This window comes from Microtus ochrogaster, chromosome 18 (genome assembly GCF_000317375.1).
Source record: "Microtus ochrogaster isolate Prairie Vole_2 chromosome 18, MicOch1.0, whole genome shotgun sequence".
Taxonomy (NCBI): domain Eukaryota; kingdom Metazoa; phylum Chordata; class Mammalia; order Rodentia; family Cricetidae; genus Microtus; species Microtus ochrogaster.
The window spans coordinates 58,052,609-58,069,818 of NC_022020.1; the positions used below are offsets into that span (position 1 = coordinate 58,052,609).

The window sequence follows — 17,210 nt, forward strand, 5'->3', positions numbered from 1 at the left end:
ACTTAAAGAAAATGATGTTTTTTAAAGAAGCTATTTTTTATGTCTATAATTTTTTATTAATAATTTACTTTTTGTGTTTCTATTGTTTCCTTTGGTTTTAAAGAACAGTCTCAGCAGCAATCTGTGGTCTCCCATGATCAAGCCTCACTCTGTCTCACTTCACTTCCCGTTTCCTGTGGATCAAGATGTAGAAATCTGGGGCTGGGGAGATGGCTCAGCGGTTAATACTGAAAAGATAGATACCAAATCTCCAGACAACCCTTCATGTATCTATACCCAAACAGCTACATAATAGCTGGGAAGGCCAGGGCAAGTGTTGGCGTGTCTTCCCACTGCCTGGAGAGATGGCTAGTCGTGAACCAGCAGGCAGGCCAAGGTCCCGTAGAGGTCTGGATCTCTGGTCAACTAACTGGAAGTCAGAGCCCTTAATCTGGCCCTTAGACCTGTTTGGGTTGGCTTTCGGTATTGGACCAATTATTTGAATCACTTGCCAACATTCAAACACTGGGAAACAGCAATGAAAATCCAGATTTCCGGTTTGCCTTGAAATCATAGATCTGGTGGCACGGGATTTGTTTTTCCTGCTGGCAGTGGCCTGTCGGACTCCTTGGCTGCTGTCTGCTCTGTCTGCTGCCTTCTGGCAGAGGCATCTTCCCTCTTCCCCACAGGCCAGCTGCTGGGCCGCTTCTCACAGAGTCCCCAGAGCAGAGTGTCCATCTTTTAATGCCTGCTCATCTCTACCAAAAAGCTACAAAAAGCTACAAAACAAAAAGCGGAAAGGATTTCCATGGTCTAGGGGTACAGCTTAGATGGTAGGTGCTTGCTTAAAGAACAAGCAGTCCTGAATTTGATCCCCAACACTGCATACACTGGATATGTGGGCAGGACATCTAGCACTCAGGACATGGAGGCAGGAGTAGCTGAAGTTCAATGCCATCATCAGCTGTATACCACGTTGAAGGCCAGCCTGATACACACAAAATACTGTTTCAAAACAAAAGACAGAGACGCCCCTGGAGAGAGCTCAGTCCTTAAACTCTCAAGTCAGAGGATCAATCCTCAACAGCCAAGAAATGAAAAGAGGGGAAGAAAGGAAGGCAAGGGAGGGAGGGAGGGAGGGAGGGAGGGAGGGAGGGAGGGGCACAGGCTTGTAATTCTATAGCTCAATGACCATCTTTTACTCTAGCCTATTTGGTAAGTTCCAGTTCAGTAAGAGACACTGTTTGAAAAAAAAAAAATGGCGGATAACGCCCTCCTCACACATCCCCCAAAGCTTCACTTCCTAGGAGAAAAAAGAAAAGCTCCCTTTTCTTTCAGTCCTGCTGTTTCACTGTTGGCTCCGTGGAAGCACCTGATCCTAATTTCCCATGAGGAAACTGAGGCAGTGATAAGCAGCCACGCACTGATTACAAGGAGCTTCTTGGACCGTGATATCCCAGGGCTCCTGAGCTATGGAAATTCTTTGGGCCTTCTAGCCAGGGCTAAGGGTGTTTCTGTGGCAAAGACAATTAACACAAGCCCTGGAGACAAAGCCAGCACAGCCAGTCACCCACAGTCTCCCCGAGTTTCGCTTAACACATAAAGGAAAAGGACGCAGTTGTTTAAGAACAAGAAACAGCCCGAGGAGCAGCGGCCTCTGGTGACTTCTGCTGTCACCCCCGCTTCCATCTCTCTCCTGTTTATGGGATCTTCTCAGAACCGAAGTCCCTAGCCTCGACACTGAAGGGCTTCTCCATGGGCATGCCAGTCCGTTAGCGGCCCCTTGTGAGGTGTAAAGATGTACTGATTCTGGCCCAGGGACCTGAGACCTCAGGGTGCGACGGGCCTGACGCCCCTAGAGAGGCTGACTGCTTGTGCCAGATTCTGGGAGCACGAGGGCCTGCTTGCTAGCTCCGCAAGAATGGTGTCCTTGTAGACCTCAAAACGACGTTTCAGTGTTCTCTCCCTAGAAGTCCGGCAGCAGCTTTGCTTTCTGAAGGACAGGACAGACGCGCTCCAGCAGGCCTAGGCCTCTGGCCCGGGCGCGGGCTGCTGTAAGCATGGGCGACAAATGGCGGGACCCGTTGTGCTTCTTTGGCGTGCGCTGGGCCAGGCAGGGCCGAGTCTGTGCAGCTACCGGTGAAGGAGCCGCCACAGACCGACACTGCTGCGCCTTTCGCGGGACAATGGCGACACCCAGTGGTGGTAGCAGGAACTGATAAGCACCCATGCACTGATTTCAAGTATCCTGGAGTGACACCTTCAAGGCTCTGGGATACCTGCTCCCATAACCTGATTCTCTGCATGAGCATCGCTCCTACATCCCGGCAGTCCCTGTGCGGCTGTGTGTGCAGAAGCGTCTTCACTGCAACCTCTTCCTGGTCTCTTGGCACAAGGTTTGCCTCATACCTACAATATGTCTGCCTGTTCCCAGAGTCCAGGCCACATCCCTCCTGAAAGTGCATGGTTAGGCCCCTACCTCTTTTAAAAACCAGGCGACATTCCCGGCACGTTCTGGCTTTGCTTTACAGATCACCGAACGAAGGTGTCAGCTGGGGTTTAGTGCACCTTCCTAGGCACCAGGCCCACTGTTGAGAAGTTTACACATGCTCTTGTAATTCAACACTAAGAAAGATTACTGTTGTTTACTTTAAAAAAAAAAAAGTCTTAAGAATTGTCAAAGATCCAACGGAGCCATGAACCAAACAGTGTCCGACAGATGACAAGACACTCTAGCCAGGTCAAGCACACCTCCAGGTGTCTGCCAGTTACTGCTCTGTGGGGAAATTACACGCTATAGCAGTGGGGATGTCGCTGGTGTGCTCCACTCCTGGAGTCCTGTGATCCCCGTGCCGTCATCGTGTTCCCTGGTCATTTGTCCCTCTTGCCTTGGCGTTGGGGTCAGTCCCCTGCGATCCTCAGCTTGTGACTGCCCCCCCCCAATTCTGTCTCTATAACACTGTCTTCTTGGGTGTCAGTCTGTCTGACTCCTTTTCCTGTAAGGACACTAATCCTACCGAGCCCACCTTGCCACAATCACTGGCAAAGTCTCTCTTTATGAGCAATGTCACGTTCACAGGTACCAGGGGATAGGACACCGACACGCCCTTCGTGGAGACAAACAGACACCAGGGGATAGGACACCAACCGCATCCTTCACAGAGACAAGCAGAACTCATAACAATAACAAAGGGCAATTGGCTTGTGAGCAGGGCTCAGAGGGCCCCAGGAAAGGGCAGCGGGTTTACGAGTGTTGACTTGATACTTTACTCACTGCGAAGAAGGGCTTTCTTCTCCCATGGGTCCTCCCTTTTATTGGTCCATCGGTGATGGTCTGTGGTCACAGTAATGACTGTGTTTACTCCAGGCTTAAGTGCCTGTGTTTCTCCCTCTCATATTAGGTATAAAATGGAATATTAACTTGGAATATGGCCTCTCCCTCTTGGGCAGTGGTGAGGCCATTAATGTCAGAATAAGTCAAGCCGACCTTGCCTTTCTGCAGAAGCTCACCCTCCTCTGCCTGTTCTTTAAGGCTCATCAGAGTCAGGCTTCAGCTCCTGGTTGTGGCTGCTCTTTCATTCTCAAACTCAGGAATCCCTGAGCTGTCAATCAAGCTTGATGCCCGTATCATGTCTGTGTTTAGTGGTTTCTAAAGCTGTCTTAAGTTCTAGATACTCCTTGCGAAAATTGAAAGGAAAAATTAATCTTACCTTGTGGATGCATGGGGAAATCTTAATCCATCTCATGCAATCTTTTGAGAAACATGAAAATGCACCGAAGACACAGCTGTTAGGGAATGATGCTTGCCGTGGAGACATTAACTTTCTTTCTCATTCATAGAAATATCTGAAATTAGGGCTAAGAGGACAATGGGGGGGTGAATGTAATCAAGTACATACATTTGATGTGTGAAACTGTGAAGAAGGGAAAGGTTTGGAAACTGCCCACAACCTAGAACAAATAACTTCCCTCTTGTCATATGCATATTCTAAATAAATATGAAGTCACCCAGAACGACAATAAAATGGGTGATCTCCAAGTGTTGCTGGGAGCCCGAGCTGTCAGGAAATGCGTCTTAGAACATGTGTTTCAGTATAGACTTCAAATAGGGCATCCCAGCTGTGGATCTGATACAAGCATGGTTTCCAGGTGCGTCTGGAGACTGAGCAGATAAGGATGAGCCAGGAAAAGAGACAGGACCAGTGAAGAGGGAGAAAAACCACGAGTGCAAAGTGTTTGTACAAAGAGGCGCGGCTAACGCTGTCACAGGCTGTGGGAAATCTGATAAGGACAGTGAAGCAGTGATCACTAAATCTGACAAAATGTTATTGCTGACTAGCAGTGCCCAGCTGCAGAGGGGTAGCAAGACAGCAACAAGCTGGAGTGGTGCAGGGAAAGACAAATGGAGGGAAAAGCAACACAGTAACGAGCTTTACAAAGTTTCCTCCAAAAGGAAGTGTAGCAAAAGGAATGGAATGTGGGGGAAAGGAGGGGAGTCAAAGGTTGAGCTGGTAACATTGGGAGTGCTGCCACAAAGAGGGGAACCCCCTCAGAAACAGGAGCAGTCTCCCAGGGGGTGTCCTCAAAAGGGGCATCGGTTCCAGAGTGTGCACCCACGGGGCAGCTTTGACAGAAACTGGATGAATCGTTTCTCAGGATAGAAAGAGGGTCGAGAGTGCAGAGTGGCCTGGACCTTGGGCTGGAGGGTGACAGTGTGAAGGTCTATGAACATTGCGACAGTCTCATTTGGGGGAGCAGGAAGTCAACATTTTGTATATATGGTGCAGTCTTGAACACACAGGACGATGGACCTAAGTGTACATCCCATTCCCACGAGCACATCTTGATCCTGTCACCGGTACCCACATTTCTGTGTGGTCCTTCAACTTCACTGTCCCCGTTCTCTCACTCCCAGGCCAGGCGAGTCTTGGTTCCGTGAAGCGCTCCGTACATCCTGAACATTATTTACTGTCCCTTTTGTTTTTCCTCATTTAACTGATACTGTGTTTTATAAATTTTTAAAAATTAACTCTTTTACTGAACTCTCCATTCCCAAACAAATCTGATCACCTAACTTTAACCAGCTGTCTCCTCTTCCACATGGGCAACAAAACAAACCTTGATAAAAACAAAGAGTTTCTGCCCAATCCCATGTCACACAAACTGGAAACCAAAGGCAATCTTCCCTTTTCCCTGCTGGCTAAGGATATTAAGCGCCTTCCTAATTGTTAGCCGTTTGTATTTCTTCTTTTCAAACTAGTTTTGAAAGTTAACTAGTTTATTTATAATCCAATAATTTGGAGAGGGGGGTTAGTGTTTAATTTATTTCTTGATTATCAACTCCCTGTCTGACACTGGCAAATATTTTCTTCATTCTGTAGGCTAGCTCTTCATCCTGCTGATTGTCAGTCAAAACTTCTTAAGGTCAGATAATCCCGTCTGTCAACTCTTAATGCTATTCTCTGCGCTAAAGCAGCCCTGCGCAGAAAACCCTTGCTATGCCTGCCCCTTGTGAGGATTTCCTCTATTTCCAAGTTTTAAATCTTATATTGAGGTCTATGATCCATTTTGAATTCATTTTCAAGGTGAGAGACATGGATATAGTTTCATTCTCCAAAATACAGAAATGCAATTTTCCTAGCACAACTGGATTAAAAGACTATCTTTCCAACAATGTGTATGTCTGACAGCTTTGCCAAGATCTCTGTGGTCAGAACTATCTATTTCTGGGTCTTCTCTCCTGCTCCCTGATGCACGCATCTGTTCCGTGCTAGCACGTATTGTTTTGTCACTATAGCTCTGTAACATAATTTGAGATCGGGGACTATGAAAGCTCTGGCATTGTTTTTTCTGCTACAGATTGCATTCATAATTTGCTTCTATATGAATTTTAGGATTGTTTCTTTGGGAGGGGGGTTTCGAGACAGGGTTTCTCTGTGTAACAGCCCTAGCTGTCCTGGGACTAGCTCTTATAGACCAGGCTGGCCTTGAACTCACAGGGATCTGCCTGCCTCTGTCTCCTGAGTGCTGGGATTAAAGACGTGCGCTACCACCGCCTGGCTAGGATTGTTTCTTGTAACTCTGTTACAAGCATCTGCTAAGCCTGTTTAATATTACTTATGTGTGTGTTTCCAAGGCTGACCACTTGGTACTGGATAACCAATTAGGGGCTCCTCCTGGGAAAGACTAATATTCCCTTCCTCGGTGGTGGTTAATTGCCTATATAGCTCTTCATCTAGGGTTGGGCCCCATGGATTGGCTCCAATCACGCTGACATATCAACTAGTGTTGACATTGTTCACCTCTTGTTTTAACTTCCATATTGTTGAGATTTCATGAGAGGGGCTTTCCTGACATTTCTAGAAAAAAAATCCTGTATATCTGGAAAGCAATTGCTGGACCAGACTTCCTTTCTGGCTCTGGACATCTTTCTGCTCCCTTCCTCCACGTTCAGAGTCTCAGGTGTTGTGCTGTAGATGTACTGATTGAGGTTGCGTACCCATCAGAATTTTGACCAGTTGAGGCTTTCTGTAACGATCTTCTGAAAAGAGGCTTCTTTGGCACAGGTGAGAGCTACACTTGACTGTGGTGTAGCTACTCACGCTACAGTTAGGGACTACACTGGTTTAGGGAGTGAAAGTGATATCTGTGACTTGAGGAGCTGCAGGGGGTGGGCTGGGTTCCCAGTACCAGGCATGTTTGCCTCCTCTTGAGGAGGTCTTAAGTCCAATGAGACAGCTGTTGGTTTGGTGCTTGCCAAGACGTAAGTGCCACTCTCGCACCTGAGGTGGCACCTGCCACTTTCATATTTAGTCTTTTTATCCATAAGCGTACGAGACTTTCTTTTACTATCTTTTTTTCCCTTCGGAGTGATGAAGTTTTGCTGTAGATGTCTTTTACCTTCCTGGTTAGGTTTATTTCTCAGTTATTTGGGATCTGTGAGGCTATTGTGGATATTACCAACCTCCTACCCCAACATTCCTTCAATGAATCCACTACCAGGAAGTGGGAAAGCTACTGGTTTTTTCTCTTGATTTTGTATCCTACTACTTGGCAGGTGTTTATAATGGATAGCTCTCTACAAACAGGACCGTGTCATCTGCAAACAAGCACAATTTGGTTTCTTCCTTTCCTGCTTGTCCTCTGACATTTTCATGCTCTAAAACTTCAAGCACTTTCTGGGTGAAGTGGCACACACCTTTAAACCCACCAGAAGGCAGAGGCAGGAGGATCTCTGTGAGTTTGAGGCTAGCCTCCGTTACATATTGAGTTTCAGGACACCCAGGGCTATTTAGAGAACCTGGTGTTAAATCAATCAATCAAAGAAACAACAGAGCATGTTGTTCTGGATTTTCGGGAAATGCTGTTGTTTCCTACTTGGCATAAGGTTGGCTACAAAACTATGGCGTATACAGCATCTGTCATGCTGAGTGCTTTCATCTAGTTTCTTCAAGGCTTTTTCAGTGTTGTGTGTATGAGTGGTTTGCCTGCATGTATGGATACTTCAGAGGAGGGCATCAGATTCTCTAGAACTGGAGTTAGAGATGACTGTGAACCAACATGTGGATGGGGACACTGCGCATACACGTGAAAATACACACGTAGGGTAAGGACACAGGTCTTCTATCTCAGGTGTCCTTTGGTGCAATACACCTTGAGACAGGGTCTCTTTCTGACCCACAGTTTGCCAAATAGTGCGGCTGGCTGGCCAGTGAGCCCCAGGAACCTACCCGTGTCTAACTCCCAGCCCTGGATTATAACATGTACTACCATGCCAAGCTTTTTTTATTTTTTTTTAAATTTATTTACTTATTGTGTACACAGTGTTCAGCCTCCTTGTATGCCTGCAGGCCAGAAGAGGGCACCAGATCTCATTACAGATGGTTGTGAGCCACCATATGGTTGCTGGGAATTGAACTCAGGACCTCCAAAAGATCAGCCAGTGCTCTTAACCTCTGAGCCATCTCTCCAGTCCATGCCAAGCTTTTTCATGTGGGTTCTGGAAGCTGAGGTCAGGTCTTCATGCAAGCACTGGGCTAAACTAGCCCCAAAGTCCTTCATGTGCTCTTGAATTCAAATTGTAAGATTGTTATTGAAAACTCATGTTCATCATAAAAAAAAAAAATCTATCATTTTAATTTTGTTATCCTTATCTGGTTCTGGTATCAAGTTGATGCTAGCTAGCCTTGAAGAAATTTAAAATGTATCTTTCTGAAGATGAGCATGGTAGCACATGTCTGTAACTCTGGCACTTGAGACATATACAAGAAGGATGCTCCAAGTTGAAGGTTAGCCTGGTCCTTTAGGCCACATAGTGGAACCTTCTCTCAAAAACAGAAAAATAAATAAACAAAACAAAACAAACAAACAACAGAAAGAATAAAACCCAAAAGCTTGGCACAGTAATTTACATGGAAAGGGGGTAGGGTGTGACTTGTCAGTCATGGAAACAGCATGCCATGATCAAACAGGGTCACTGGTTATTACACCAGCCTTTACTTCTCTGTTATGAGTATTCAAAAACTCCTAGTTACTTATGCAGTCAACTTTTGTCTAAGTACTTCTTCTAAATCACTAGAAGTTAGCCCTTTTACCAACTACACCCATGACTTTTCTCCATTCCCAGAAATGTACACGTTTTTCTTTGTTTTTTGCATGTATATTTTCCTAGAGTCATCAGGGAAGAGGGAACCAAAGCTGGGAAAATGACCCCATCAGACTGCCCTGTAAGCCAGTATATAGAGCGCTGTCTTCCTGACTTCCCTTCATAAAGGACTGGGATAAGCCCCTTCCCCTTCAGTCTTTTTCATGGCAGCAGAAAGCTAAGACAGGAGTGACTTGGCCTACAAATGTCAATCAGACCCTGTTAGTTGCAAGTGCTGCTGTTCTCTGGGGTCTTTAGTAAAAGGGTTGCTGAAGTCTGTCAGCACCTTTTGCTTCACGTATTTTGCAGGTCAACTTTTTGGTGCCCGCTGTCTAGGATTTCTGTCTCCTTAATGGACTGCCTCCAACTCCCTTGTGAGATGCTGCGTATGCTTGTAATTCTGGTATACAAGAGGCTGACATAGAAGGCTTGTAAGTTCAAAAGTCAGCCAAAATTATGCAGTGAGATCTCATCTCAAAAAGGAAAAAAAGAGCAAAGGCAGAAAAAAATATAGAACTTCCCCTTCTCCCGAGATGTGTTCCACAAAGGAATTTTTTTCTCAGTAAGACTGACTGCCAATCTACTTCCTGCCTAAAATATTGCAAACTTCAGGTTAGCAAACAAGAACGAACAAGTCTCTTGGCCTGTTGAGCTTCTCTCAAACTTCATCAAGATGAAAAAGCTAATGTGGTCATACTAGCCATTACTGTAGAACACTTACCTGCTATATACAGCCTTCTCGTCTCTAACAGCTTCCCTCGGCCCTTCTGCCTCCACTCCATGCCTCGTGCCCTCCCTCCCAGCACCCACCGCTCCCCAGAGGAGACAAGACTGAAGGCTGCTATTCCTGGGCTGTCTCTGGAATATCATCATTTCCCACCTCAAAATCACAAAGAAAGAAAAGGTCCATCTCAGGTGTGTAGATATTTAAAGTAATCAGGAACTCCTTCCAGATCCAAGGCATCCCTGAGCTTAAGAAAAAGAATGAGCACATATGATTTAGTTGGCTTTCTCTTTTAATCAAAACATAGTTTGTTACAGAGTTCTCAAGAAAGTTTCAACTATTTTATTTTTAGCCACAGACTTCAACCAGGCAAAAGTATATAGAAAGGAAGTAACTGAGTCTGCGGGCTTCCCTAAGAGCGCAAGCTCTGAGTAGCTCCCAGCGGGAGACAGAGCTGGGAGACCGCACCTGTCCCGGCACCTCTGCATGCCTCTCACACTGGACTCCGCAGCACGCCCGTTTTCATCACTACAGGCAGTCACGCTCTTCCCCTAAGTCACATGTCCGATGCACCCTCCGCTTGGAGGACGTTTCAACTCCATAGTCAGCCTTTTAACCAATCCGAGCCCGTGAGTCCTTCTACCAATGACAAGCAGCCTTAGCAAGAGCAGCTGGTTTCGTCCCTTCTCCCCCAGCTAACGCAGAGCTGGCCTCTACCAGGACTCCCCAACCCCCCACCCTTAGCCCACCCCCTAGAAAGGTTCCCAGGTCCTTAAAAATAACAAATTCAGTTATTATACTCATCCAAGCAGGTTGGAAGAGAACTCTCTGGAAAGAATGATCCAGCCAAAAGTTGTCTAATCAAAATGGATAGAAAAAGAGGCAAAACTGAAGTGAATAAGCATTCACTGATACTGGTTTTCATAGCATCAATTAAAATATTGATACAATTCTGGAGAACTTCCCGTTTTGAGCGTAGAAGAGTTAAGCAACTAAAGACCCAAAGAAAGGACCTCTGATATCAGCAGGCATTAACAGGATTTCAATTCAGTTTAGGTGAAGAACTGCCAGCACTCAGGAAGACAGTGTCACACACACCAACTTGTGTCAGAACGCCACGACTCAGAAGAGCCGCTAGACAGGCTGTGAACACAGACAAGGGGAAAAGGAAGTGGAGGCTCCCCCACCCCAGCTGTTTATGTTTCGCAGTGAACTCACTGCAGCCACTAAGGTGGTGCTAGGCCTTTGGTCAAAGTAAGTCATAAGGACATCTGTAACTACTTGTCCACAGAAGATCAACTAATGAAAGATCAAGCCTGTCTCACTGAATAACAAAGAAATAAGCAAGAACCCCCCTCAAAGAGCAGAACAAACGGACAGAGCAAACACAAAGGGCTGCAAGGTGAGCAAGGTCACTTAAAAGCCAGAGCTGCAGGGCAGTCCCGGCCTCATTTCACAGGTGAGGCAGCGGAGGCCCAGGACACACTAAATCGTGAACCGTAAGTGCTACTGTCTGAGTCCAGAGCCATGTGTATTTGGTTGAACGGGAACATGAACTCTGGACCAACTGAGAAAACATCTTAAACAAACTGTGTGAACACAGAGAAATGATTGTCTTCACCAAAATTCTCCTCAGTTCTTCCCACATTAAAAAAGGAATAAAAAGCTTCATTCATTCATTTTAAGTTTGATGCTAAAATCCCTGAAAACATCAGTCATTACATTAGCTACTCCTTGGGGCATGATATCAGACCCTCAATTCTCATAAAGGCACCTAAAGGTCAGAAGTATCTACAGAGGAAGGCGGCCAGAGTGGGCTTCGGAGGACACAAACAAGCAAGGACGCTTTCGGAAGAAGGCGTGTGTGGCTTGCTGATGTCTCTAGCAAACAGTACAGTTCTTAGGAGGGAATTGTGTGGAAACTAAATCTTTCCAAACACTGGGGGAAAGGGAGGCTATGGGGCTATGAATATGACTTAATTCTCTCTGTATCGACCATATAAAACTCATCAAGAATCAGAGACCACTGGAAGCAGTCGAATCAAAGTCAAACAGCAATGTCCCAAAGTCCTTTTCGACGCCAAGAGGGAAGTGTCCTGGGTGAACACTACTAATTTCCCTCAACTGCTTCCCTCAGCTAGGCAGTTAGGACCAATGAATTAGAACACAATGCGAACACTAAGGAGGCAGGCTGCCAACCACCCAAGAAGTAGTAGCTGTCAGGAAAGAAGATGAAGAGAATTCAAAACGAAAATATCCAAACTACAGCGGTCTTGGGCATTCAGAAAAGACTACATAGTGCTGTCTGTCTCAGAGGCCCAGAGCCCACAGAGACAGGAGAGAAAAAGAGAAGAAACGGTATACCCAGACATCCGGATTTGTTAAATAGCTCCCACCAACAAATGGCTAATTTTTAAAAGGTTTTACTCTTTAATAAGGCAAGATGATGAAAACCTTCACTCTCCAGTAACACCAGATAAACAGCACGGAAAGTGTAGGTCAGAGGTTCTGCCAAGGACTCTGCTATGGATAAGGCCACTGGCTTTTTACACACTTCTTAATGTATCACAAGAGAAGAAATTGCTTGGTTATTAGAAGAGAAAACTGGGAAGGCTTGAGCAGGAGTCTTTTCTTTATGATCATGCGGAGGATTCCAGGGGCTATTTACAGATCGCTGTGTAGAGAGATGAGTTCGTCCACTGGGGAGGGGCATCCCCCACCCCGCACTGAGGTGCACACTGCTGGTCTCCAGGCCCCACCTATGAGAGCTGTTTCGTGACAGGACTCATGCTCACATTCGCTGCAGTATCTAGCTCCCCTCTTCACCACTCTCTATCATGAAGTAAAATGATGGCAATGCAGACAGCAACCTACACAAACTACCAAAAGGAACTCTGGCCAACTCCAAATAGAACTGCTCCTTCCAAGAGGTCTCAACTGGATGCAACAACAAATGGAAATTAAAAACAAAACAACAATAACAAAAAACCCTAACGAGCGGCAATTAGCCAACTCGCAGCAGACCAGGGGCAAATATACTTCACTTCCACAGATACCTCACAGGTATTTCCGGAAGATTCCCTTCTCCAACCTGTAAAACCTCTGAGTTTACTTTGCCTTTTAAGTTGCCTACACAAACCACACCACTCCCTATAAAACTGGTTTTTTAACTTTGAAATACAGCATAGTTAATCATGTGTTGCTGGATGTCCCAGGTATGTCCCCTACAGTGCCTCATCCTGTCTGTGAACCTGTACTGTTTGTAGGAACTGTGGGTGTTTGAGGAGAAGCAAGTACATGGCAGTGGTTTATCATCATCTTTGTCCAGCAGGGGCAGTAAAGCAGAACAATTAAGGTAGACTCTATCCCACAAAAGAATCTACTTCGGAGCAAATAAAGGCAAATACCATTAAGGATTCCCTTTAACTATGCGCAGAAAGGCACAAGACAAAAGTAGAATGGGTTTCAAACCGGGTGGGCCTACTTCATCTCTCAGTTTCCAGTGAAATTCAATCTTAGGAGACTCTTGAGCTATGAATCAGAGACCAACACCCAGAACCACACCCACATCGTAATCAGACTCTGAAAACTACAGAAACTGTTTTATCCTAAAATGGACACAAAATTTTGAAGCTTAGGGAAGTTTTTTAAAGTCTTATTCATCAAAGATGGCAACTTCCAAGGAACAAAAAGAATCGGTTTACAAAAGCACAGGATGGTCAAATTACAAGAATCATCAAGAACTAGGAGAAAAGTCTATGGCTCTTAGTAAAAAAAAAACCAAGACAGGTGGCTTGGCTCTGAAGAAATACTTCTTAGCAAGTATTTCCCACATACTTTATGAAGATGATTAAACATGGAAACCTGTCCGTAAAGTAGAAAAGGAAGCATCAAGGTGTCCCACGGCATGGACAATGTTCTAGTCGGATGACTTGGACTCTTGAAAGTCTGTTACACTAAAACTCTCCCCTCTCACTCCTATACCCCAGTCATAGTAAAAATGATCTAAAGACAAACTTTCTAGACAAGGTAGAGTTTTATAATTCTGCCAATACAACGTTTTTAAAAAATTACCTTAAACTTATACAGATAATAATTAAGGTCTGTAGCAAAAGTATTTATAAGTTCTTAGAAATGAACCAGTAAAGAAGCTTCTTAAAAAACAAGGTGTGTAAGGTGGGGTGAGACTTCCACTTAGTCACGGCAGCAGTGGGGGTCTCTGGCCGCAGGGACCTGTTCACTGCAGCACAAGGAAAACGCTGTGCAAGTGTTTCCAGAGCTCAGAAGCCTGCCGCACTGCAAAATTCCCAGGAACTCTCAGAGCAAGGCCTAAAAGCATCTTGGTGGTGATCCTGATTATATTCACACTATTAACCCCAGGTCTAGTTTCGCTACAGTAAAATAAAAATTCAGAAAATAACCAAGTCTACACATGATACATAATGGACATGGGAAAGTCCTGGTAGAGCGTGAGGAAACCAGAGCTGTGCAAGCCAACTGGCTGTTGCCTGTCATTTAGTACAAGGTGTCTTGCCACTGAGATTGGACTCAAAAGTGCAAAAGGAAAGCATTTTAAAAACAAAACCTAGAATTCAACTTTGTATATTGAGACTCAGTTTTATTTACGCTACTAACTAGGTAAAAAGTATACATGTGTCTGTGGTACAGTCAACGCATCTGCAGCTTCTCTAGTTCAGTCTCTATACAAAGTCACTGCCGACTCATCGATGATGTCAAACAAAGGGCTTAGAATAACCAAAAGGTATAAAAAAGTTTGCAGTCTTGCCCCAAGATACAAAAACTGAATTTTAAACAATGTCAAAACATACATGATTTAAACAGTATATGAAAAAAAGTCACACATCAAATCAAGTACAAAAATACCCAAACTACCTATTACGAACCGCAATGTTTCCATTATTCTGCACAGCATTTAACAGAGAATTTAGCAGTTTCCAAAATAGTCATTATTTTAGTTGAAGCACTGCCACCTTGCAGAACAGTGAAGCATCAGGCAGAGCAACACTGTTTTTAGTGTTTTTATAAATACAAAACCTTCTCCCTGTGAATTAAGGGCAAAGAAATTCCCACTAGGCTTTTTTATAACCAACCATATGCCTAGAAATATATAAGAATCCATCTACTGTTTAACAGGGCAAAAGTACACATCTTGATAATGGTCATCCATTAGGGCTAAAAAAAAATCTGCATGGCATTTCTTTGACCGGTAATTGCAAATAACTGTCACTATGCACACAGATTAGTGTTTTGTCTTGGGGGGAAAAAAACCCTGACGTCTGCAAGACAGTATGAATTTAATTCACCTTCACTGTTTAACTTGCAAAAAACATTCTGGACAAAAGGTTGATAAAAGATTTTTAAAACAGAGTGAAGTTGCTTTCAGTAAAACTGACTCGCCCATGTGGCACCTGAACACGGCGTGTCCAGCAATAACCTGCTCGCTAAGTAACAGGTGAGCTAACTTTGACAACTGCTCTGCAGAGGAACACACCAGTGTCCTGAGCATGAGCAGCTCTCGCACACGTCAAGGGCTGAGTTCCCAGTACTGGAGTGACTCCTTCATACATAACAACCAGAGAAGATTTAGTAAGAATTGGGTCTTCCTGATCTTCAAGCTCTGAGCCATGCCTGAAAAGTTTTAAAATAGAAAAAAAGTTTTAATTCAGTTTCTGTCTGCTAAGAGCAAGGCAGCAAACACATCTTCAACCCTTTATGAAAAGACAGAGCAGAACAAAAATGCAATAGATCTTCAGATTATAAACAGAATTATATTTCATAGTCCACCATCCTGAAAATGGCTAGGGCGTCCGTGGTGAGAGCTCTCAGTCTAAAGGCTGCGGGTCTGCGATGGGCATGGTGTGGAGCACTTCATCAAGGAGCTGGAGAGCGCGGTGGAGGTGGATCTCAATCCAGCACGGTGTTTCCTTGATGCTCTGTCTCGGGTAATCCGGGCCCCAGCCTTTCACAAAGCTCATCCTGAGTATGCACAAGCGACGAAGGTCATCTACCCCGATGCCGGCAGCAGCGGACAGACCTAACAGAAGAAGCGCGGAAGATGTCAGGGAGCAGGGTCATCTCTCTCTGTCCTCCCCACACTCTGTCTTCTTTATGTGTTTTCCTCAGCATACAACTTCTCTGTCAAAGTGTCAAAGGGCAGCTGCGGGTCTAAACTTATCAAGGGGACTGAAAATCTGGTTAGGACAGTTTACATTCCACGTATCTATTTCAACCACCAGAGACCACACAATTCCCACAATCCACCAACACTTCACTCGTTTTCCTCTTTAGAAGTTGGGATAGAGGAGGAAGAATTGACTTCATTTGTAAAAGTCAGAGCATGCCATGGTCCTAAGAACCTCAGTGTCTAAGTGGCCACACTAGAATAAGCCATGACTGATAGTCAGTCATGTACCTGGTCCCACTGAGACCCCTCAGTTGACTTGTACCTGTCTCTCAGTTTTGAGATTATACATGAGGGGGGAGATAGACAAAAATAAGAAATTCAATACTAGTCTGAATTCTTAAGGAAACAGAACATGTCTGTCTATAACATTAAAACTAGCAAATGTTTAGCTCCCTAATCTTTTTTAATTGAATTAGTGACTGTATCTTGTATATACCTAAATTGTAAACTCCTAAACATATGTCACAGCAGACTGTATCTAATTTTCCAGTCAGAACATATAATCATGTAGTCAGTCCGCATTTATCAATATTACCATAAGCCTAATGGGAGGAGTCTGTAATGAGCTGGGCAACTCCTGCAGGGCACTGCAGTTTCCTTAGCTCTGTGTTCAGCATACTGTTTCTCAATGGAGGTGTCCAGTTCTGAACCTGCGGCAGCTGTTCCCAACAGCACAAAGATCTCAGTGATTTAATCCCCTGGCGGATGAGGCAGCAACTATAATAAGCATCACCCAAAGAGGAGAGACCGAAGAATGACAACCGCCTTTATTGCCTAATGCCAATAGGATCCTAACCCAGCAAAGTGAAGATTTTTACAAATTCCTGTTATAACCCAGTAAAAAATTTTAATTTCTATTATTATTTACACAATTGATCAAGTGAGTAAATCAAGATTAAAAGCCACTATTACACTTTGGACAGAAAAATATACGTACTGATTGCTGGGGCTATTCCACCTACAGACCCGGGACCAGGGATGTTTCCTGCCACAGCGGCTGCCTGGGCAGCAGCTGCAGCTTGAGCAGTCGCCGCCTGCTGCTGCATCTGCCGGTGGCACTGCCGCAGATCGAAGACCTTTGTAAAACAGAAGTCTGAGTTTAATACATAAGTACACCACCCAAGATTACATTCATCAAAAGCCAACATGTAACAGACTAACACTCAGAGTTCCATTTGCCTCCTATAAGAAATGAGTTAATTATGAAGTTTTTCAATTTCAGGACTTTTCCAAAGTACGCAGGTTTGACAGCACCCACATGACAGCTCACAGCCATGTGTCTTCAGTCCCAGGGATAGGATGCCCTCTAAGAGCTACAGACAATCACGTGGTACAAAGACATACATGAAGACAAAGCACCCGAACAATAAAATGATTTTTCAAAAGAAGTTTTAAATGTTTTTAGGCAGACGGTACAGTGTACAGATCAGCAAGAGGTACACTGCACTGTCTACAAGAACAGGGCCAGCGTCCCTAGCTTTCTGTATCAAATGAACAAGTAGGAAACTGCCCATCCTTCCAGAGCCAAACTATTGAGTTTTCTTTAGGCTAGAGAGGATAGCTTTGCCTTTCTGCCCAGCTGCATTGTCGCTATATAGGAAAACAGATATAGTTTAGCTGTTATTTTTTTTTTTTTTTTTTTTTTTGGTTTTTCGAGA

General features: G+C 44.7%; 1 protein-coding gene across 4 annotated transcripts in view; it reads right to left on the reverse strand.

Annotated features, from left to right (window-relative positions):
- Positions 1 to 13,944: 13,944 nt before the first annotated feature.
- Smad4 (SMAD family member 4) overlaps positions 13,945 to 17,210 on the reverse strand; it is a 54,412-nt gene continuing 51,146 nt past the window's right edge. For all 4 annotated transcript variants that reach the window (XM_005356253.2, XM_013349545.2, XM_005356254.3 and 1 more), the window contains 2 exons: positions 16,490 to 16,628; positions 13,945 to 15,402 (listed from right to left, as the gene is read on the reverse strand). In XM_005356253.2, the coding sequence (XP_005356310.1) occupies positions 15,191 to 15,402; positions 16,490 to 16,628 (351 nt within the window). In that variant the 3' untranslated portion in view covers positions 13,945 to 15,190. The remainder of the gene's footprint in view (positions 15,403 to 16,489; positions 16,629 to 17,210) is intronic.